Raw genomic sequence first — 21,675 nt, forward strand, 5'->3', positions numbered from 1 at the left:
CTTGCCCAGCACTGTGGCAGATCATGTTTTTTTTTAATCTGCGCTTATTCTTTTTGTCTTGTTTTTCACTGTTTGGGTTGTTTTTTCTGTGTGGTTTTCCTCTGTCCGGTTTTCACTCTTTAGGGTTAATTTTCTTTCTTAATTCTCTTTTTATTTTTTTTCTCGTTGGTTTTTTTCTCCATCTGTTTTCTTATGTTGTAATTTTTTCTTCATCATACTTTTATTTTCTTTGCTTTTAATCGGTTCTGTTTGGGTTTTTCTTTGTTATATGTTGGTTTTATTTGTTTTATCGGTTTCCTTTGTTTGTCTGCTGGTTTTTAATGGCTTTATTTTTTAACACATGTATGATTTTTTTCAAATACACGTCAAAATTTTTATACAAATTAAACATTTTCAAATAGATTATCTACATTTTTCTTTTAATATATGTTTTGAGCACATGGTCAACATTTTTCAAATACCCGTTGAATCATTTTTAATGGCATTAAATTTTTTTCTAATCCTATTCAAACATTTTTTACATTGTATAAACATTTTATTAGAATGTTACAAGCTCGTTTTGAAATGCGGGAGCATTTCTTTAAAATATCACGTACATTGTTTGAAATGGTGAAACATTTTTATTACTATGCAAACCATTTTTTGTGCATTGTATTAGTATTTTTTTCCAAAATTTCACGTACATTTCTTTGTAAACGGATGCATTTTTTATTGTGACGAACAGTTTTTTTAATGCTATCAATATTTTTTTAAATTGCGCTAACATTTTGTACTGTGGTAACAATTTTTTAAATTTAAGGTTTTCAAATTTTCTTTAGTAAATTTATGTTTATGAAGTATACTCATTTAAAATATAAATTAAAAAAATAAAGAAAAAACAAAAATTAGTGTGACGCCAGTATGACGTTAAATGTTGTCATCGCGTAAACCTATGTCTCCACTGAGCCAGCCCAAATCTAGTCCCTGTAGTGTGCACGCAGTCAAGATAACCATATGTCTCGCTAAAAATGAGACATAGGCAGGACCCGCACCCGGCCCCCTCTATCGCTAAGTCTTAAATGGGCTGTCGGCCCATTGTCTCTTCCCCAGATTATTTTGGGAACATTCTAGAAGGTTCCCTCCGGTTTTCAACGCACGTGTTTTTTCTGGTTTTTGTTTTGTTTTGTTCTGTCTTTTCCTTTTTTTATTTTTATTTTGTTTTTTCTTTCTATTTCATTCGTTTTCTTTTAAATTTTTAAAATTTCATGAGATTTTTCAATTTGGTGAGCCTTTTTGAAAATGTGCATGATTTTCAAATTCTCAAACTTTTTTCCTTTCTTTGAAGATTTCAAATCCATGAACGTTTCCAAATGCGTGATCTTTTCCAAAGTTCATGAACCTTTTCAAAATTTAAGAACTTTTTTCAAATTCACATGTTTTTAAAACTTGACGAACCTTTTTCAAGATTTGTGGAATTTTTTTCTTCAATTAGCGGTTTTTTTTCAAATTTATGAACTTTCTAAAATTTGAGAAAAATGAATTTTTTTGAACTATTTTGAAATTTATGATTTTTTTATATTCTTGTTGTTTCAAAAGTCAAAGATTCCCTATGGTCAATGTTCAATGGCCAGAGTTGTGCAACCAATGGCAACGTCGATTGTCCAACGTGCCATCCGTCAATGGGCGAGTGTCTGCGCGCAAGTGCGCTATGGGCAGACGGCCCACTAAGGTGGCGCGCAAGCGCCAATTTGGGAACGGGTGCTAGACGCGCCATATGGGACCTGACTTATCGGCCCTTGAATTCAACCTCTCTAGGTCGGGTGCCGCCACATTTACAAAGGCACTAGCACTTTTGTATAGGGTCTTCAATTTTGGATAGATCTCACATTTCTTTTATATTTTACTTTCTTTACTATGTGTGTGCAAGGAAATGTTTCAACATTATTAGCAGAAAAAAAATGTTCCAACACTTCGAATGCATCACCGTAGATGTTTTTGTGTATACATACATTTTTAACAACGAAAAACAAGGCACTAGTATCAACTAACCGGGTAGCAACAAAGCATCAATAATCTTGTTCATGATGTGGAAATTTCAACATAAATTGATTGGATGTATATAACCTAAAGAACATAATTCACATAACAAGTACAATTGTTGCATATACACAAGGGCATACAAAGTTATGGATGGGTAAGCAAAAAAAACTCTTTTAGAACTAGATTTCAAGTTTCTCGGAATCTTCAAACCCCGTCTTTATTTCTGACCTCATTGTAAAGGATATGACCATCATTTGAGGAGTAAAATCATCTTATTGTTAAAAAAACACAATGGCACACTTTACAGGGAAGCATCATGTGTAGAAATCTAAAAATGTGTTTAAATTATTACTTTCTCTCACGACATACATGTACTTTTACCAAGTGGCAGTACTTCATAGATAGGGCTAGCTAGACGATGCATTACCAGCATCCATACCACAGAAAGTTATATCACAGTTTTGTAACACAAGATTTTGGAGTCATGGAATATGAAATGTCTTGTTCTCTCGCGGGCGTCCCTGTTGTTGGATTTCTAGATGTTAGACACCCGTGTTGGTTCGGCCTACCTCCCTAGGCGTGGGCATCCAGGGGCAATGAACGATGTCGTCGGTGCTTCCCCCACTACTCCCACGTCCAACCTGGTCAGGTCGTGCTGCCCACTTGTCGATTTCTAGGTGTTTATTTTGACGTGGGTATGTTTATGTACTCGGGTTTGGAGGCGTGACAGCACGGCAGAGGTGCCTCGTGATGGTTGTGACATGGTTTGGGTATCCCGAGTCCCGTCTCCTCGCCTTCCATGGCTGGAGTCTGGGCTAGGTGGGTTTAGCTATGTTGTATCCTCTGTTCGGGTCGAGCATCCTTGTCTCTCTCTGCTCCGGGGATCATACTCACGCCTTCTTGCGTTCGTGTCAGGTGTTGTATTCTTTCTTGTACTCATTATTTCTTCTATCAACGGAAAGATCTGCAAGATGTATGTGTTCGCAAAAAAATAAATTCATGATGGCACGTTGAATTGACATATAAAGCGACATGTTGAGAGAACTAGAATTAGTAAAAATTAACAAGCTAGGTGTATAAGATTAAGAAGACAGAACAAAGATTATCCTTTAGTTATCATAATGAATGATTCCTATAAAGACCAGGCCCCGTTAGGTTTTCTTCCCCGGTTCGCCGTGCCGTGCTATGTGCTCCAAGAGTACACCCATCTACCATCTTGCTTCCCCGGCAGGTCGGTGCGTCGACTACTACCACGTAGACCACCATCCTTCTTCGCACTCCTAACAAACTGAGGCCGTCTGGCTGGAGTCCAACGCGAACGAACAAGCAGGGCGTTTAGGCCACGGCGTTGGTTCCGTGGAAAAGGCCGCAGGGACACACTGACAAACACTCACCCGCTCGCTCACGCTGCAAATTCATAACGCGACGACGGGCGGGCGCCACCACGGATGAGACCGACGGCCGGCCTACTCTATAATTGACTTGTTAATTACTAAGTGAGTACAAGTTAGCGCATGAGCAACTAGGTTAGATTCTCCAGGATTAGTCCACAGGCGAGCATAGATTATTAGTTAGCGCATGATTAAACAATCTCTGTGGGGGAGACGGGCATCAGGGGGCAGGGCGGGCTTCCTGTCGCTACGCTTGGCCTCTATCCGCAACGCATCTTCTTCTTCCTCCTCTTCCATGTCCTCTTCCTCTTTATTATGCAAGAACAAACGGAGGGAGACGGAGGAGAGGTAGATGATACTAGGATTCTTGCGAAATTCCTTTTTCAGAGATTAATTCCCTGTAGCGCGAAAGACGTGTGGAAGAAACAGAGCCGAACCAGCGTGCAGGAGCAGAGGAGGAGGAATGACCTCGCCGGCGGGGCCGAGCAGCATGGGCATGAACACGGTGACCACGGTGATGGCCTTCTCCGTCAGCGCCTTCTTCGTGCTCTTCGTCTTCACCAGGCTCTTCTGCGCGCGCATCCACCTCAGGGCCGCCGCGGCGGAGCACGCCGCTGCCGCCCAGGCCAGCGACGCCGCCTCCTTCCCGGCCATTCACGTTAGGCATCCTTCCTCTCCCCCTAGCTTGATTCTCCAGTTTCCCTCGTACGTTCTGCATGTACACTACCGTTCGATTGCGAAGTTACAACTTGTATTTGTTGGGCAGGTGGAGCGCGGCATCCGTGGGATGGAGCCGTCCGTGGTGACCACCTTCCCGACGGCCAAGTTCGGGACCGGCGACGACTCGCAGCGGCCGCCAGCTCAGGAGGAGTCACAGTTAAGACAGCTCCACTTGTCGTTTCTTTTTATCCAGAGTAGCACATTTTCTGTTTAGGAGAAGAAGGAACACAGTACATTACTCTGTTCCAGTTCAGAGTTCAGCACATTGCTCTGTTTCAGTTCTGCCCTACTGCGAAAATAATGGTGTACTGACGCAAGTAAGTGTGCAGGTGCACGGTGTGCCTGGAGGAGTACGAGGCCAAGGACGTGGTGCGCGTGCTGCCCTACTGCGGCCACGCCTTCCACGCCGCCTGCATCGACACCTGGCTCAGGCAGCACCCCACCTGCCCCATCTGCCGCTCCACCACCAAGCACCGCGCCGCCGCCGGGACAATGCCGCCCGTGTACTACGCCGTCGCCATGGCCGCGCCGCCGTTCCAGGCGCCGACATCTTCGTCAGACCAGAGCGCGCTGCAGCAAGCAGACGCAGCCACGGCGGCGGCGGCGGGCGCGGAGCACATGGACGTAACGTCCACCCGTCTGGAGCTGGAGATCGTTATTTCCGACGAGTCGGCCTCCTCCGGCGCCACCTGTCCGATGGCGACCCTTGCTCCGCCATTCCAGGTCCCGACGTCTTCGTCGGACCACGACGCGCTGCGCGAAGCAAACGCAGCCGCGGCGGTGGGCACAGACCATATGGACGTCATGTCTACCCGTTTGGAGATCGTTATTTCCGACGAGCCGGCCTACTCCGACGCTCCCTGTCAGAGCGCGGCCCCTGCTCCGTCTGCCAGCGAGGAGGACCCTTGTGCCGAGACGAGGAGGCAGAGCTCGCAGGGCAATGGAACGGAGCATTGCCAGTGTTGACGCGTTACGTGCACACGAGTAGTTCAGTGAGATTTCCCTCAAAAAACAAAAAAGTTCAGTGAGATTAGATTGTGTTCAGGCTGTTGTATGGGACTGCGCGATACAAATAATCTTGGGAATTAAGAGTTACTATTAGAATGTCCATGCGTTGCCATGGGCCATGGATATATGTATGCTGGTTGCATATATACTTCGGGAGGAAGGAGATATAATGCATGTCAATTTTTGCATGTATAGAAATAGTAGCCCACAACGGCGGGTGTACATGGTGGTCAGGGTGGGCCGCGACCACCCTTGGATTTTGAGACAGCCTATATACCTATAGATTCTAACTGGCCAGAAAAAAAACAGCCCAATGAACAGACCAAGCCCACATCGAAATTGCTCGTCCAGTCTTCGAAGCCCACCGCGCCCTCGCACTGCTCGACCCTGCCGCCCAGCCGATGGCCGCCTCGCCTCGCTACTTGTGCCCATGCCGCCGCCCAGTCGTCCAGGAAGCTCCCGCCTCTCCTCCAGCCCGCCAGCCCGACCCTCGATCCAGCGCGCGCGCGGCACGCCCTTGTCCCAGCCCGCCGCTGCGCCTCTCCCCTGCCGGAGTGCCGGCTGCCTGCGCCCCTGCCACCGCCCGCCGGTCGGCTGCCTGGCGGCCCTGCCCTCACCCCCCTTCAAATCCGGCGGCAGCAAATAGTGAGGTACCGAAATCAAATACCCCAAATTCATGATTTACCCCAAATTTATGATTTAGGGTTTGCTTTTTTGCACTATGAAACATACATAATTATGCACTCATTTCGGCCTCAATTAGCTTTATTGATAGAAAGCAGTACTGATAGAAAGTAGTGTTCTTGTAGAATTGTTGAAGATGAAGAGGCCAGGAGACATTGTTTCTCTTTTCTAGAGAGAAGCTATGAAGACAGGGAAGAAGAAGGCAGAGAATATGCCGGATGTGGCTGAAGAGCAAATCAGCGAAGTTGTGTGTATGCTGGTTGTGATCGAAGAGTAAACTGAAGAACCAACATTGTCTATGTCAAATGTGATTATAGAGCAAACTGAAGATGTGTCACTGCCGTCACCATCGGTTTATGATTTTAGCCGTCTTAAACATGATCATGGGGAAAGGCTACCCATTGCAAGTTATCGTATCAACGATCAAGACGCAATTTGAATAGCATATATTCTTAAAAGGCCATTCAAACCTTATGCACATGACTTAAAAAAGAACAATTAGGAGTAGAGAACGTTCATTCAATCCTTTGTGGCTTCATAATCATAGTTGACTTGAATATAGTATCAAGAAGGAATTTGCATTTTGCTTTGTGTGTTACTTGTTCAAAGAAAAAAACTAGTGGTAAGGGAACTGATGCAGTTACGGATGGTGGTTGGAGGAATTGGAATAGAGAGGATGCTCTTCTTAAGCATGTTGGTTGCGTAAGTGTGCATAATGCAGCTCAAGAGAGATATAACTTATTTGTGAATACTCGTGCAACAATTGATGATCTTTTTGTGAAGGTGAACAATGAGGATATACGTCTTTACAAGATGAGGTTGAAGTATTCACTTAGATGCTTGCAGTTTCTTCTTCATCAAGGATTGACATTTCGTGGGCATGATGAAAGTGAACAGTCTAGCAATAGAGGAAACTTCCTTGAGCTATTGAAGTGGCTTGCATTACATAGTGAGGAGGCGAATAAGTATGTTTTGAAGAATGCACCAGGTAACTACAAATTGACACCTCATCACATACAACAGCAGATTATTCAATGTTGTGCACAACTTACTAGAAAGCAAATTATTGATGAACTTCGTGATGAGCACTATGCTGTCCTAACTGATGAGTCGAGTGATGTATCACATAAAGAACAACTAGCTTTATGCTTGCGTTTTGTTGATAAAGTAGGGAGGTCGTGTGAACACTTTCTTGGAGTTGTTCATGTAAGTGACACTACTTCATTGTCACTTAAGGAAGTAATTGAAACATTACTTACTAATCATGGTTTGATTATAACACAAATTCATGGGCAGGGATATGATGGGGCTAGTAATATGAGAGGAGAAATTAAAGGTTTGAAAACATTGATCATGAAAGAGTCACCTCCTGACTATTATATTCATTGTTTTGCACATCAACTCCACTTAATTCTTGTTGCTGTTGCCAAGGAAAATGATGATTGTGTGTGGTTTTTTGATCGAGTGTCTTTATAAAGTGTCATAATATATTTATTTTACATTTTTCAAAATATTTATATAAAAAAGAAAAAACATGTGCGTGCCTTCAACATGATGTCAGTGTGACGAAACTACAATGCTACTAGGCCTGCTACTACCAGGACCTTATAGGCCAGCTCGGCTTCTGTCTTGCTAAAGAGGAGACATAGACTTCCCCGAAATTCCATGAAGGAGCTTGCAGCGAGAATAGCTCTCATCTCGCAGTTTTCCTTTTGTTTGCTCTTTCTCGTTCGCTCGATCGGTCGTGTGTTGTTCACTAGTTCTCGTCTAATTTTTCCTATATTTTTAGTTTTATTTTTTTCTTTAATATTTTTCAGTTTTTATTGTTTCTCAAAGATTTTTTTTGTTATTTTGGTTTCCCTAGTTTTTTGTTGGGTTTCTCCGCTTTTTATTGGTTTTCTAAAAAAATGTCAGCTTTTACAAGTATTTTTAATTTTCTTTCTCTTTCTATGATTTCTTTGGTTCATTTTTACTTCTCGGTTTTCAATGATTTTTTTTCACTTTGTTTCAATGGTTTCCTTTTTCTCCTTTTGGTTTTATTTTGTTTCATTTTTCTTTCTTTTTGCACTCATTTTTCTGTTTTCTTTTTTGTTTGTTTTATTTGGTTTCTTTTTGGTTTTTACTTTTTACTTTTTTTTTCATTTTTCTATATGTTTTATAACATGATACAAACACAGACGCTCATACATACACACATACACTCATCCCTATGAATGCACACACGCACACTCTATCGTTGTGGGCACCTCCAAGAGACTGAGCCGACACATCATCTTGAGATTCACGAAGTCACTTGAACTCTGCTGGGCTGGGGATACCACTATTCTCCTAACCATCCAACCATTGATTGGTTTGCTTCGTTTTTCTTTGTTTCATTTGGTTATCATTCTACATTTTTCATATACGGCCAAAACATTTTACTAATACACATTTAACATTTTTTTGAAATATAAGTTTGCTATTCTTTTAATACATGGTCAACATTTTTATACACATTTTTAACATATTTCAAATGCTTGATTAATATTTTTCAAATACAAGATTAACATTCTTTCAATACATGGTCGCTATTTTTCTATGCAGATTCTAATATTTTTCAAATACTTGATTAACATATTTCAAAAATAAGATTAACATTTTTTAATTCATGGTCATCATTTTTTCTATACACATTCAAAAATTTCCAAATGCTTGATTAACATTTTTTGAATTATTTTTTCAAATGCATTATTAAAATTTTCTAAGTACATGATCATATGTTTTCATAGACATTGTACATTTTTTGTACATAATGTTTTGTATACATAAGAAAAAAACTTGTATATGCATTTTATTTAAATGACTGGTTAATATTTATTTAATACATGGTCAAGATTTTTTTATACAAATTTTTGAATATTTTTCAGTTGCTTCATTAAAGTTTCTAAAATACAAGAATAATAATTTTTGGAATACATGGTCAACATTTTTTCTATACTCATTTTAACATCTTCAAATGCTTGATTAACATTTTTCAAATAAAAGTTTGAATTCTTTTTTACTACATGGTCAACATTTTTTCTATACACATTTAATATTTGTTTTTAAATGCTTGATTAACTTTTTTCAAATACTTGTTTAACGTTTTTTAAATGCTTGATTAACTTTTTTCAAATACTTGTTTAACGTTTTTTAAATGCTTGATTAACTTTTTTCAAATACTTGTTTAACGTTTTTTAAATGCTTGATTAACATTTTGTCAATACATTATCATCTATTTTCACACATATTGTATAATGTTTTTCGTACATTTTATGTATACATGAGAAACATTTTCTTTATATAAATTTAACATTTTTCTAATGCTTGGTTAAAATATTCGAAATTTTGATGTAAAGTTTTTTTTGTAATTTATGTATTTAGAATATTTGGAAGTATAACGAAAGTGACGAAACAAAAAAAAACTAAGAATGAGGCGGTGGCCTCCCGCGCTGGCCCGGCCCACTGTGGCAGTACTTTTGCCATCTCAGCCAGGCGGGCGGGCCTGACCAGTTAGTGATGTCATCAAAGTCATTAGAATTTCTCGTTTGTGTTTTTGCCACTATCAATTTTTCAACGCGATGCATTTTACCATGTTTTGCAAAGTGGTGGTTCTATGCATTTTACTCCAGCCTATACACACATGCATGCACACAATCTATTCTCAGCCCCAGTCCAGCGGCCAATTTTGTCAGCTTACAGCATGCACGGATTAGCGATCAATTTTTTTTTACCTGGTGATCGACTAGATCAGCCTATATTTGCTTTCATCCAGGAATCTTTGGCAATTAAAGTACTGAATAATTACATATTTTTATTTTCATCTTTTGGTTTTATGTGCATCAGATTATGTATTTGTTCCATGTTCACTCTGCTGCTGAATTGTTTGGGTGAGATAGTAAGCATCGAGGATTTCAAGATAGTTGCTCGTTTTCTCGGCAAAAAAAGATAGTTGCTCGTTTGGAAGCAAGGTTCAATTCTTTTTCCATTTTATGTCCTCTACACAATCAATTGGGTGAGAGTACAATCAAAATTTTTCTTTACTCTCTCACAAGGCCACTAGTGGAAGTCATTCTTCCATCAACCTCCACCGACGAGTCAGTGAATTTGCCTCCCCTTCACGGCCAATGGCAGGGAGGGGATTCTTGGCAGTGGTGGAGCTACAGTGTTGTGTTAGGGTCAATTGACCCCGATGACCTTGGACCAAACCCTGTTACATACATACTCCCTCCGTAACAAAATAAGTAACTCAACTTTATACTAATTTTAGTACAAAGTTAGTATAAAGTTGAGTCATTTATTTTGGGACGGAGGGAGTACAACCCATAAAGAAAAAGGATGCGGTGGAAAAAAAAAACTGACCCAAAATCACTAATTAAGGAGTACTCCTTTCAAAGGTCACTCCGCCCTCCCAGATTGCGACAAGTGGCGCACTGAGAGTTTTCTCTTTTTTCATAGATCCGTTTATTCAAAATATGTTATCTCTTAAATCGTGCATACAAATCTTGAACCGTTTTCACCGTCGGATTCCTCGCATCGAGATGTTCAAAACTAGATTCCATGTTGATAGGTTTTTACGAACTTTTTTTAGATAAAACCGGATGGAAAAACCGGCCGAGATAACCGTGCCTCTCACGCAAAAAAAACACGTTTTTTCGTTTCCGAGAGTGGAAGCAAAACAGTGGCTCCCGCGGAAGGAAAAAAGGGTTTTTTCTTTTCCGAGAGGCGCGGCTGCGCCCCTCGCGAAAGCAAAACTGTCCCTCTCGCAGAAGAAAAAAAAATGTGTTTTTTTTCCTAGAGGCACGGACGTGCCTCTCGCGGAAGCAAAACGGTGACTCTCGCAAAAGCAAAACCGTCCCTCTCACGAAAGCAGAAATAAAGAAAACGGCTTTTTTCGTTTAAGAGTGCCCCTCGCAGAAGCAAAATTGTGTCTCTCGCGGAAGCACAATAATAAAAGAAAACTCGTTTTATCATTTCTGAGAAGTACGGCCATGCCTCTCACAAAATTCGTTCGAATTTTTTTGTCGAAAAGCTAAGAAAAACCGTTGGAAAATTGAAAGCAAAAAAAAGAGAAAATCATCTAAAAAGCAGAAAATGCGTGGGAAATAAAAAATCCGGAGGGAGCGTTCAGTGCGCGACACGTGATGACGGCTGAGAGCGCACCAAGTGATACGCTCACAACCCATCCCAAATGACTCTTGGGGAGGCTGCAAACGAGCGCTCCTCAGCTAGTTGTTCCCACCCCAGTGCAAAAAGGGCCCGAAAGGTAGCAGCCCCCAGTCGCACTTCCGATCGATCTCAGAAAATTATATCAGCCATCCTTAAAAAAAGAGTGACATCAAGAGTCAGGATCGCTAGTTCTCGTTCACGCCTGCGCTCGATCATGCCCCTATCGCCCCTCCTTCTTTCTTCAGGTGAAACAAGGACATTGGACATAGTGATAGGTGTGGAATTAGAAGGAAAACTAGTGCTACCGACATGTGTGATAGGTAAAGAAGAACCGTTGCCAATGGTGATATGAGTGGGAGTGTTAACTGAAGTGGAAGAGGATAGGTTACCGGGATGAGCTGTCATGTGCACAGTAGCACCCGAGTCCATGTACCAGTCGCCTCCACCTCCGTAGTGACTCGGCGACGGCGCCAAGTGTAGGGCGGCCGGAAGGAGGGGGACCCACGGTACAGGAACCGGCGGCGACGACTGGCCTCCATAGGGTGGCGCCTAAGCGGGCGCGCCGTAGCCACTGAGAGGTGGCGGAGCGAGCGAAGCACCGTATGGCAGGTAGGGGGTGCCGAGGAACGCCTGATGGCCCGCGGGACGAGGACCAAGGAGACCCGGTGCGGGGGGCGCGGGGAAGTAGACGGCGGGGGGCGCGTGGGGGGCCGCGCCGGAGGGCGCTGGCGGTGGGGCGGCGACGAACTGGCCGCGCCATGGGAAGGACGCCGACTGCTGCTGCTGATAGCCGGCACCACTGGCAGGCAGAGGAGGCAGCGCGGGGTACCCGTCAATCGGAGGAGGCAGCGCCGCGTGCACGTTGTAGTCCAAGGAGCTAGCATCCATGTCCGTATACATGCTGCAGTTCGGGGAGCCATCCATACCCGTATACACGCTGCATGCATGGGCACCTGCATGCATGGCCGTATGCATGTTGTAGGCCGGGGCGCCAGCCTGCATACCCGCGTCTGGAGCGAAACGCAGCGAAGCGAGCGGCTGGAGCGAAGCGGGCGGCTTGGAGCGATGCGGGCGGCTGGCAGGCGATGGAGCGATGCGGGCGGGCGGCAACGAAGCGAGGGAAGGAGAGAGAGAGTAGCAGCGGCCGGCGCGGTTGGCGCGCGGGCGGAGGCGGCGGCGGCAGCGCGGAGGAGGCGCGCGGTGGCGGCGGCGGCGTGAGGAGAGGCGCGGCGGCGGCGGCCGGAGATGAGGAGCGGCGACGGCGCGCGCGACAGGAGGCGCGGGCGGCGGCGGCTTGGAGCGGCGCGGCGACGGCGGCGGCGGAACAGAAGCGAGGAAAGTAACCTAAAAACTGATATCATAAACTGGTATCATGTAGATGAGATAGTTTGCAATACAATGATGATGTATTGATGGGGTGCTGGTGCACGTATATACAATACAGGGAAAGCCTCTACCTTAATTATATAAGATTAGGAGGTGGGCCACAACTTCAATACGCGTGCAATACAAAATACATACTCAACACGGCCGCATGGTCTCTTTGACGACCATCTTCAGGTAGGTTAGCTTGGGCAGGTCGTCCGGCTGGACCGGCAACCCCGAGTCCGGCGGCGAAACATCGCTGGCGGCCACCGCGGCCCTGATCTCATCTTGTGCCACCGGAGCATGGCCTTCACGTGGTCCCTCGTGAAGCCGTGCTCCTCACAGGCGCTGACGAAGGCGTCTACCAGGTCGCCGTCGCCGCTCTCTGGCTTGGGGCGCGCGGGGTCCAGGTGCTGCTCCAGCACCGCCTCGAAGAAGGCGTCGAGGTCCCTAAAGATTCTCTCTCGCCGCGCGATGATGCCGGCGAGCCGGTCGACGAGGCGGCCGGCGGCGTTGGGGAAGAAGTCTTCGGCCGAGAAGCTGGCCGACATGGCCATGGCCTCCTCGAGCACGTGCTGGAACTGCTCGTACTTGCGCGCGAACGCCTCCGCGGCGTAGATGCGCCCGTACGCCACGGTGCCGATGATGCCGTCGGCGACGCGGAACACGTGTTGGTCCATCGCCACCGGAGCCGCCGTCGCTGCCGCCGTGCCCAGGGTGGCCATGAGCCTGTCAACCTGCTGCCGACGCGCGTCCCATACGGAGCGGACGCCCCGCGGGCCGAAGAGCTCGGCGACGAAGAGCCTGCACATGTCCTGCCAGTAGGGGCCGTAGGGCGAGGAGGCGATGCTCTTGCCGTCGTAGGAGAGCCGCGCGGGGCCTGGAGACGCGAATCGGCTGCAGCAGTCGGCGTCGTGCGCCTTCATCACGTCGCGCGCCGCAGCAGCAGACGAGACCACCAGCGTCGGCACGGTGCCGAGGCGGAGCAGCATGACGGGGCCGTGCCGCTGGGCCAGGTCGCGCAGGCTGCGGTGCGGCAGCGGGCCCAGCTGGTGCAGGTTGCCGAGCACCGGCACCCGCGCAGGGCCGGGCGGCAGCCTCAGCCGTCCTCCCTCAACATTGCCCCTCGTTATCAGCAGCGGGTACGAGACGACGGGGAGGAGGAGGCCAGCGAGAAGGAGGAGGAGCTGCCATTGCTGGGGCAGCTGGGCGAATAGGTGCCACTGCGTGTGGAGCAGTGAGATCCCCATTGTTTCGGCCGAGGGTCGAGCTAGCTCTAGCTGCCTAGCTCACCGATGAGGTGCTCTGCTCGTGGACGGTATGGGGTTTATAAAGTGGAGTAGCAATGGCACTGTGCGTGGAAGTTGATGGACGTGGCAGGTGGCACAGTTGCCAAAGAGCATGTGGCATGCATGCATCATTTTGGTGATTAGTGAAGGCAAAGATACGCAAACAAATCATTTTGGTGATATTGCTTTTTCTTAGTGGATTTTGATCACCTTGCTCTTCTTTTTTCGGGATCATCTTGATCATTTGTACAGTGATCTAAACGCTCCTGAATTTCTTTACAGAGGGAATACATACATAAAACTGAATCTATATGCACCAGGCTAGTTCTCATCAGTGACACATAAATCTGAATCTTCTATCCAGGCCTAAAGAACCGGTCGTGAGAGAGATGCCGGATCTGGCGTACGTATCGACGCCGGCTCCCATACTGCCATCGCTGGGTCAGTGCAGTGGAGACTCCACGGATCTAGCGTCTCTCTTGACGATGGCTTTCCGACAACGATCCAGAGAGGCCGCATGCCTTCTCACCTCTCTCCAATGCTAGGTCTGACGGGCCGGAGCAAATCTGTATCATCTTGTTATGGTTGACATTGATTTTTCATCTTTTTTTGGAAACCAAAGGGTTCCTGCATTTCATTAAGAAGCAAGATGGCCCATTTTTCTTTTTTCTTTCTCTTTCATTTGTAAACATTTCATTGTGTTTTTCCTGGTTGCTTATGGTTTTATTTCTTCCTTTTCTATTTTAACAATTTAAATTTCGTATTTAAAAATGTGTGAACATTTTTTGAAATTCATGAGCATTTTTTGCGTTAAAGAATTCTTTTAAAAGTAATGAACACTTTTTGAATCACGAAAAGTTTTTGAATCGCTGAACATTTAAAATAAATGGAATCACTTTTGAATTTATAAAAAAAATTGAACATAAAAAGAGTTTTGGAATACGTGAAGTTTTTTTAATTCACGAAATGTTCTCCAAATCATGAATTTCCAATTCAGGGACAACTTTTGAGACTCGTGAACATTTTTAGAAATTTTGGATCTGAATGTGCAATCATTTTTTGAATTAGTGAATATTTTTAAATTAGATAACATTTTCTGAATCCATGAACATTTTTTGACCTTCACTACATTTTGAAATTTTGTCATCACTATTTGAAATTTGTGAAAAAAATACATACTGCAAAAAAATATTAGAGATATTTTTGAAATTTGGAACAATTTTTAAACTAGGATCATTTTTAAATGTGTGAATAGTTTTTAAAATTCAGATCATGTTTATAATTTGGATCATTTTGAAAATTCATGAACATTTTTTACATTCTCATGTATTTTTTGAAATCATAGACATTTTTTAGTTTTTAAAGAAGAAAAAATAAAAGTAAAAGAAAGGGAAAAGAAAAACAGGGCTCCATTTCGTGCATCGTCGAGCGGGCTTTAGTTTTTTTTTTGAGGAAAGGGGAGCGGGCGTTAGATTGCTTTCGACCGCACGCGTTGGGGAATAGAATCCCCCCTTTTAGAGATCCTTTTCCGGTTTTTTTTATAGTTTTAGGAACCTTCTGGAAAGTTTAGGTTCGATTTTTTCTTATTCCTGTTTTTCTCTTTCTTTTCTTCACGGTTTTTTATTTTTCTTTTTCCAAAAAATTGTTCCTCAAGTGTAAAATAATATCATATTTTCAAAAATTGTTCCCAAAATTTTAGAAAATGTTCAGAAATTTTATAAAGGTACATAAAATATTCGAACACTGGTTGGATTTTCAAAAAAAAAATGCTTGTTTTGAAAGAAATATTCATGTTTTGTAAATAAGAACTTTCAAAATTTGTCTGAGGTTTTAAAAAATCCGCGTTTAAAATAAATTGTTCACAAACTTTTAAAAAATGTTTACGTTTGTTCAAGGGATGTTCTCATAATTTCAAAAGATGTTCATGGCTAATGGGCTGACCTAGTCGGAGGTGCGCCAATGCGAAGTGCCGACTCTTTGAGGCCACATGCATCGTATAGGAGGTCCCCTCGACCGGCTTGTATGTGTATTTGTACACAACAAGTTATAAAGTAATTTCAGTGCATGCATGAGGGGGGTGGAATTTACAAAGCGTAGAAGGGGCATATGCCACCCGGAAAATGACAATAGAGCCCGAGCTACAGGGAGCTCGTTCTTGAAATTCAAATTCCCACAACGTAAAAATGTTGGAATTTATTTGTGGACAAACAACACATGTATACTACGTATGTAAAAAAATTCACAGCATTATGCTTACACATGTGGCGTAAAAATTCACAGCATTATGCTTACACATGTGGCGTAAAAATTTGTTTTAAAATTCACAGCATTATGCTTACACATTTGAAAATTCAAGGCGTACAAATTTTAAAATTCACAGCATTATGCTTACACATTTGTAGGCTGTAGAAATTCACAGCATTATGCTTTCACATGTGGCGTACATTATGTTTTATTTTTTTTCTACAGCCTACAAATCACAACATTTTAAAACAAAATATAACACGTTCTTGCAGAATACATATACGTTTCCATGGGGAAAAAATCAGATTTTTTTGAAACTTTAAATATGTTTTTTGGTTTTATTTTTTCAAAATACTCGGCCTCCAAAACTTCGCACTCATATGCCACCAGCCAATTGGATGGTGAGAACATGGAGTGGCTAATCTTGCTCTTCGCTCTAACCAAAATGATCCACCAGTCCCTAACCAGGACCAACTGATGGAACTCATAAACGTAGAAGATGGAGCGCACAAAGTCAATGACCTGGATTTATTAGAACATCGTCGATGCCCTATTAAAGACATTTCCAAAACTCTAGTACTGTAAGACAATATTTAGGAGCTGCAAAATTAGGAACAACTATTAATATAGTTATAGTTCCTTTCGAACGCTCAAGTTGATTAGGTGAAGTGAGTCCACGAGCCAACATTTGTAGCTAGGTTCAGTTAGTTGGAGCCAAAGTTGAATATCAACTTGTTGACTGCCAGCCAGCTAAGTAATATCTAAAACCAAGGGAATCAAACAACATACCCATTATTACTGGAGGAAAGAATGCGAAAATGGCAATTGAGTTCATCAGCAAGCAATCGAAACCGAAGTAATAAAGAAATCTCATTAGTCTGACATAGCTCCTCAATGATCATCGGACAGGAACGAAGCCACACGGCCATTCGGTGTCTGTTCTAGAGAAACCCGCCATATAATGACTAGAAAGGTTTTGGCTACATTGTACGTATATGAGTAATACAAGCTACTCGACTACCTTACAGGTGAGTTTTAATTTCCGGCAACATTTAACTTGACCGTGCATGACCGTGCTCGGTTCCACCCATAACAACCTGGGCAGTGGAGGAAAGGGGCTCACCAAGGCTTCAGATGATGCAAGTGTTGAGATGTAGGAGATCATGCCCTTGCCCTTGATGCCATCAAAGGGATGAGTGTTGATCCAAGCTCATAAACGACTCGAAGTAGTTGTAGAGAAAGTGTCGCGAAGCTTTTGAGGTTTGTAGTGGATGATCTCATTGTGAACGTGCTAGATGCGCCAATAAGCAACATCACCTGGTATGTGTGCAGTCCCTCCTCGAGCGGATGCCAGCCTACCGGGCCCTTACGATGGTAGAGGTGGGGGATGGGAGAACAACGTCGTTCTCGCAAGATCGGTGGCTTCCCTGCGGGCCGCTCCGAGTGGCCTTCCCCGCTTTGTTCACTCATGTGCTTCGCCGGGAGGTGTCGGTCTGGGAGGCTCGACGTTGCGGTGTCCGTGCTCTCCTCGTGCCCAGGCTCACCCCCCCTGGCGGTGCTAGAGTGCGCTGCCGTGCAGCAGCTCCTGGAGGGGGAGTCGCTCCTGGATGGGCCCGATTCCTGGATTGCTGTCCTCTGCGCGGCCCCGAAAGGGAAACTCTCTTCGCGGGGTGCTTACGGCCTCGTGCGCTTCAGGGGCGTCGAGTCGGCTGCGGCGTCCTTCCTTTGGTCGTCCCGCACTCCGTCGCGCATCAAGTTCTTCAGTTGGCTGCTGTCGCTGGCACGCATTCATACGCGGGACGTGCTCCTTCGCAAAACCATCCTAACGGCAGCGGAGGCGGGGTCTCCTTGTTGCGCGGCCGAGCTGGAGACAGCGAACCACCTCATCTTCGGCTGCCCTTTCGCTACCCAGTTCTGGCAGTGCCTTGGTGTGTCGACGGATGGTGGGGCGGTGGAGTCCATCCACCGCTTGGACGCGTCCCCTGCGGTCGGGGTGGCGTCACCTGCTACCTTCATCCTCCTCTGTTGCTGGAGACTATGGAAGCGACGGAACGCTGTAGTCTTCAGAAATGATCCGCAGTCCCTTGCGGCCACCTTCAAGGCTTGCCGCGACGACGATGTGCTCTGGCGTGCGAGGCTGGCTCCGGGTGACCGTGCTCCCCCCCCCCCCCCCCCCCCCCCCCCCCCCCCTCACTTGTAAAAACTGATCACTCTGGGCCTTGGTCCATTTTTTGGGTAATATATGCAGGTGGCGGAGGGGACTCCCCTCCACCCCCGGTGAAAATTCAAAAAAAAAAGAATGCTATGGTTTTCATTAATGAAAATCGGAGGGGGAGAGCCCTTCTTTTATCAAAAAAATGTGTCCAGTAAGTCACATGTGAAGGCAGCCAATAAAAGTAAGTTTTCAAGGCAATATGTATATTAAGAGAAATGCGATTTATGTGAGGTTTTAAAAATAGAGATATTTGAAGAGATACTAAATTCAAATTAAAGAGAGACTGCTCAACATATGCACAAGGGGCACATGCCACCGGCCGGTTGGGTGGTGCGAAGATGGAGTGCATGCATAAGCCATTGAATACCGCATCTAACAAGTCCTACGCGTATACCTAGATTGCCAATTTTATCACCATAATATAAACTATATAACACAAAAATTATACCGTTTGAAAATAGAACATCTGAAGTTTATATTGCTATATTTTTTGTAATATATGACTTGTATTAGGTTGGTGGAATTGACGACCTAAGGATACGCGCACGCCCTGTAAACTGAGAAAGAGGGAGTAGTAGCTATCTCTTGCTCTAACCACCAAAATAATCCACGGGCCACTACTCACTGACCAAAACCAACCAATGGAACTCACAAACATAGAAGATGGAGTACATAAGTCATTGACCTGGATTTATTAGAACGTCGTGGATGCGCTATTAAAGATATTTCCAAAATGCTAGTAAGACAATATGTTGGTGCCGCGAAATTAAGGAAGGAGATGTTAATATATTTGTAGTTCCTTTTTAACTGAATGCCGGCCAACGTTTGTAGGTAGGTTCGATTTAGTTGGCGCCAAATTTGAACGTTAGGTTCTTGCCTGCCAGCTAAGTAATTCCTAAAACCAGGGGAAATGAAATACGTATATGGTGTGCCACACGTATATATCTCCCATCACCGACTGCATGATTTTTCAACCAATCGACAAAAGAAGGAGAAGAATCAAAATTAAACGAAAGATCATATAATCAACTTATGGAGGAAATGCATGGATGGTTAGCTGTTCTAGCCAGCTACTGATCATTTAGTTGTCCAAAAATGGCAGTGGTGCTCATCAGCAAGCAATCGAAAGAGAAGAAACCCATGCCACATGCTCTCTCCCAGCTGTACTCCATGCATGCATGCCATTCAAGTTTCAACCTCCAAGTACAGTGCCATTGCCACTCCACTTTATAAACCCCATACATACGGATCCACGGGGCAGCAGCACCTTCACCGATCGGCAATGGCGATATCACTCCTCCTCCTGGCCGGCTTCCTCCTTGCCCTTGTCTCCTACCTGCTGGTGACGAGGAGCGGCCCCGAGGAAAGAGGACTGAGGCTGCCGCCGGGTCCGGCGCGGGTGCCGGTGCTCGGCAACCTGCACCAGCTAGGCCCGCTGCCTCACCGCAGCTTGCGTGACCTGGAAGGGCGGCACGGGTCCGTCATGCTCCTCCGCCTCGGCGCGGCGCGAGCGGTGGTGGTTTCGTCCGCCGCGGCGGCGCGCGACGTCATGAGGGCCCACGACGCCGACTGCTGCAGCCGACCTGCGTCGCCGGGCCCCGCGCGCCTCTCCTACGGCCGCAAGAGCGTCGCCTTCTCGCCCTACGGCGCCTACTGGCGCGACATGCGCAGGCTCTTCGCCTCCGAGCTCGTCGGGGCTCGTGGCGTCGCCGCCGCCTGGGCCGCGCGGCGGCAGCAGGTGGACAGGCTCATGTCCGCCCTGGGCAACGCGACGGGACCGGTGGCGTTGGACGAGCACGTGTTCCGCGTTGCCGACGGCATCATCGGCACGGTGGCGTACGGGAGCGTGTACGGTGCGGAGGCCTTCGCGCGCAAGTACGAGCGGTTCCAGCACGTGCTGTTCGAGGGCATGGACATGTCTGCCAGCTTCTCGGCCGAAGATTTCTTCCCCAACGCCGCCGGCCGCCTCGTCGACCGGCTCGTCGGCGTCGTCGCGCGGCGGGAGAGGATCTTCAGAGACCTCGACGGCTTCTTCGAGGAGGTGCTGGAGCATCACCAGGACCCCGCGCGGCCCAAGCCGGAGAGCGGCGGCGGGGACCTCGTGGACGCCCTCGTCGGCCTCTGCGAGGAGCATGGCTTCACGACGGACCACGTGAAGGCCGTCCTCGTGGACGCGTTCCTCGGCGGCATCGACACGAGCTCGGTGACGATCCTGTGGGCGATGTCGGAGCTCATGAGGAAGCCGCGCGCGCTGAAGACGGCGCAGGAGGAGATCCGGGCCGCGGTCGGCGTCAACGGCAATGGCAACAGGGTGCAGCCGGACGACCTGCCGAAGCTGACGTACCTGAAGATGGTCGTCAAGGAGACGCTGCGGCTGCACCCGCCGGCGACGCTGCTGCTGCCGCGGGAGACGCTGCGGAGGGTGGAGATCGGCGGCTACGAGGTGCCGGCGGGGACGCGGGTGCTGGTGAACGCGTGGGCGATCGGGAGGGAGGAGGCGAGCTGGGGGCCGGACGCGGAGGAGTTCGAGCCGGAGAGGTTCGAGGCGGGCGGGAGGCACGGCAAGGTGGACTTCCGCGGCGCGCACATGGAGCTGGTGCCGTTCGGCGCCGGGCGGCGGATCTGCCCCGGGCTGGCCATGGGCGTGGCGAACGTGGAGTACACTCTGGCCAACATGCTGTGCGGCTTCGAGTGGGCGGTGCCGGAGGGGATGAAGGCGGAAGAGGTGAGCATGGAGGAGGCCGGCGCGCTGACCTTCCACCGCAAGACGCCACTGGTGCTCGTGCCCACCCCATACGTGCCTTCAGCTTGATTGCAACATGCATCTTGCGCTGCTAATACAGTAGGCATCAATCCTTTTACATGTGTGTTGAGTTCCATCACAAATTTGCTCCGAGTTTATACTACCTTGGGCAAATATTTCTTCTTAAGAAATTGAACTAATGTGTGACATGAACAATAATGAGGGTGATGTTCAATCTTATTTAAAGCAAACTAGCAGAGTGTAGCAGAGTGTTGCGAGGGAATCGCCTTCAGTAATGCTACACGTACAAACGATTTACAGGATTTTACAAAGAGGTTTAGCTTGATTGGTCAATAGGTGAGAGAGGTGGCCCACCCCCTGAAAATCAGAGGGGTGAAGTTTGTGATTGGTTAGGAGACAGAAAGAGCCTGTAAAATCATGTATTTGTTTATAGGTCTAGCATTTTTGAATCGCCTTAGTGTGTCTGAAGTGTATGAGAAGTAAATATTTATGCAATATAAGTAGAAATAACATTAGTTATGCAGCCACCACCCAATCGAAAATCCTTGAAATATATGCACTTCAATAGTTGGATCCATGAACGGAGCCATTCTGGTACGTATACTGCCCTTGGGGAGCTCCTGTTCACTAGAACTACATCTCGCACTTTGTGATACGTCGTCTCGCCTCTATCATGAGCGCTGGCGGACCCATTTAAGTGCCTGAAGAGAATAATTTGATCCGCCTCTCTTCCCCCCCCTCCCGCGTCGTCTCGGGGCGCTCGGCGCCGGCGCGTGGCCCTGATGACGG

At 46.3% G+C, this 21,675-nt stretch overlaps 3 protein-coding genes across 4 annotated transcripts; 2 read left to right on the plus strand and 1 right to left on the minus strand.

Annotated features, from left to right (window-relative positions):
• Nucleotides 1–3,616: 3,616 nt before the first annotated feature.
• LOC109735618 (uncharacterized) lies at nt 3,617–5,290 on the plus strand. Of its 2 annotated transcripts, XM_020294832.3 has the most exons (3): nt 3,618–4,068; nt 4,177–4,286; nt 4,460–5,290. In XM_020294832.3, the coding sequence occupies exons 1-3, from the start codon at nt 3,874–3,876 to the stop codon at nt 5,094–5,096; spliced, it is 942 nt and encodes a 313-aa protein (XP_020150421.1). In that variant the 5' UTR covers nt 3,618–3,873; the 3' UTR covers nt 5,097–5,290. The 2 variants fall into 2 exon arrangements, with proteins under 2 accessions (XP_073354557.1, XP_020150421.1); XM_073498456.1 differs by having other exon boundaries at nt 3,617–4,286.
• Nucleotides 5,291–12,396: 7,106 nt separating this feature from the next.
• On the minus strand, nt 12,397–13,643 carry LOC109735603 (4-hydroxyphenylacetaldehyde oxime monooxygenase-like). The gene has a single exon (XM_020294820.3). It carries the CDS (start codon nt 13,622–13,624, stop codon nt 12,575–12,577), a length of 1,050 nt encoding a protein of 349 aa, XP_020150409.1. The 5' UTR covers nt 13,625–13,643; the 3' UTR covers nt 12,397–12,574.
• A 5,657-nt stretch (nt 13,644–19,300) lies between these two features.
• LOC109735602 (4-hydroxyphenylacetaldehyde oxime monooxygenase-like) lies at nt 19,301–21,116 on the plus strand. The gene has a single exon (XM_020294819.4). It carries the CDS (start codon nt 19,405–19,407, stop codon nt 20,932–20,934), a length of 1,530 nt encoding a protein of 509 aa, XP_020150408.1. The 5' UTR covers nt 19,301–19,404; the 3' UTR covers nt 20,935–21,116.
• The last annotated feature ends 559 nt before the right edge of the window (nt 21,117–21,675 follow it).

The sequence above is a fragment of the Aegilops tauschii genome, chromosome 5 (assembly GCF_002575655.3).
Source record: "Aegilops tauschii subsp. strangulata cultivar AL8/78 chromosome 5, Aet v6.0, whole genome shotgun sequence".
Taxonomy (NCBI): domain Eukaryota; kingdom Viridiplantae; phylum Streptophyta; class Magnoliopsida; order Poales; family Poaceae; genus Aegilops; species Aegilops tauschii.

What these genes read in the sequence shown, in the direction of transcription:
- LOC109735618 (XM_073498456.1), top strand. Translation starts at nt 3,874, where the DNA reads ATGACCTCGCCGGCGGGGCCGAGCAGCATGGGCATGAACACGGTGACC. An exon ending in CCAGCTCAGGAGGAGTCACA is followed by an intron (nt 4,287 to 4,459) that starts GTTAAGACAGCT and finishes GTAAGTGTGCAG; the next exon opens with GTGCACGGTGTGCCTGGAGG.
- LOC109735603 (XM_020294820.3), bottom strand. Translation starts at nt 13,624, where the DNA reads ATGGGGATCTCACTGCTCCACACGCAGTGGCACCTATTCGCCCAGCTG.
- LOC109735602 (XM_020294819.4), top strand. Translation starts at nt 19,405, where the DNA reads ATGGCGATATCACTCCTCCTCCTGGCCGGCTTCCTCCTTGCCCTTGTC.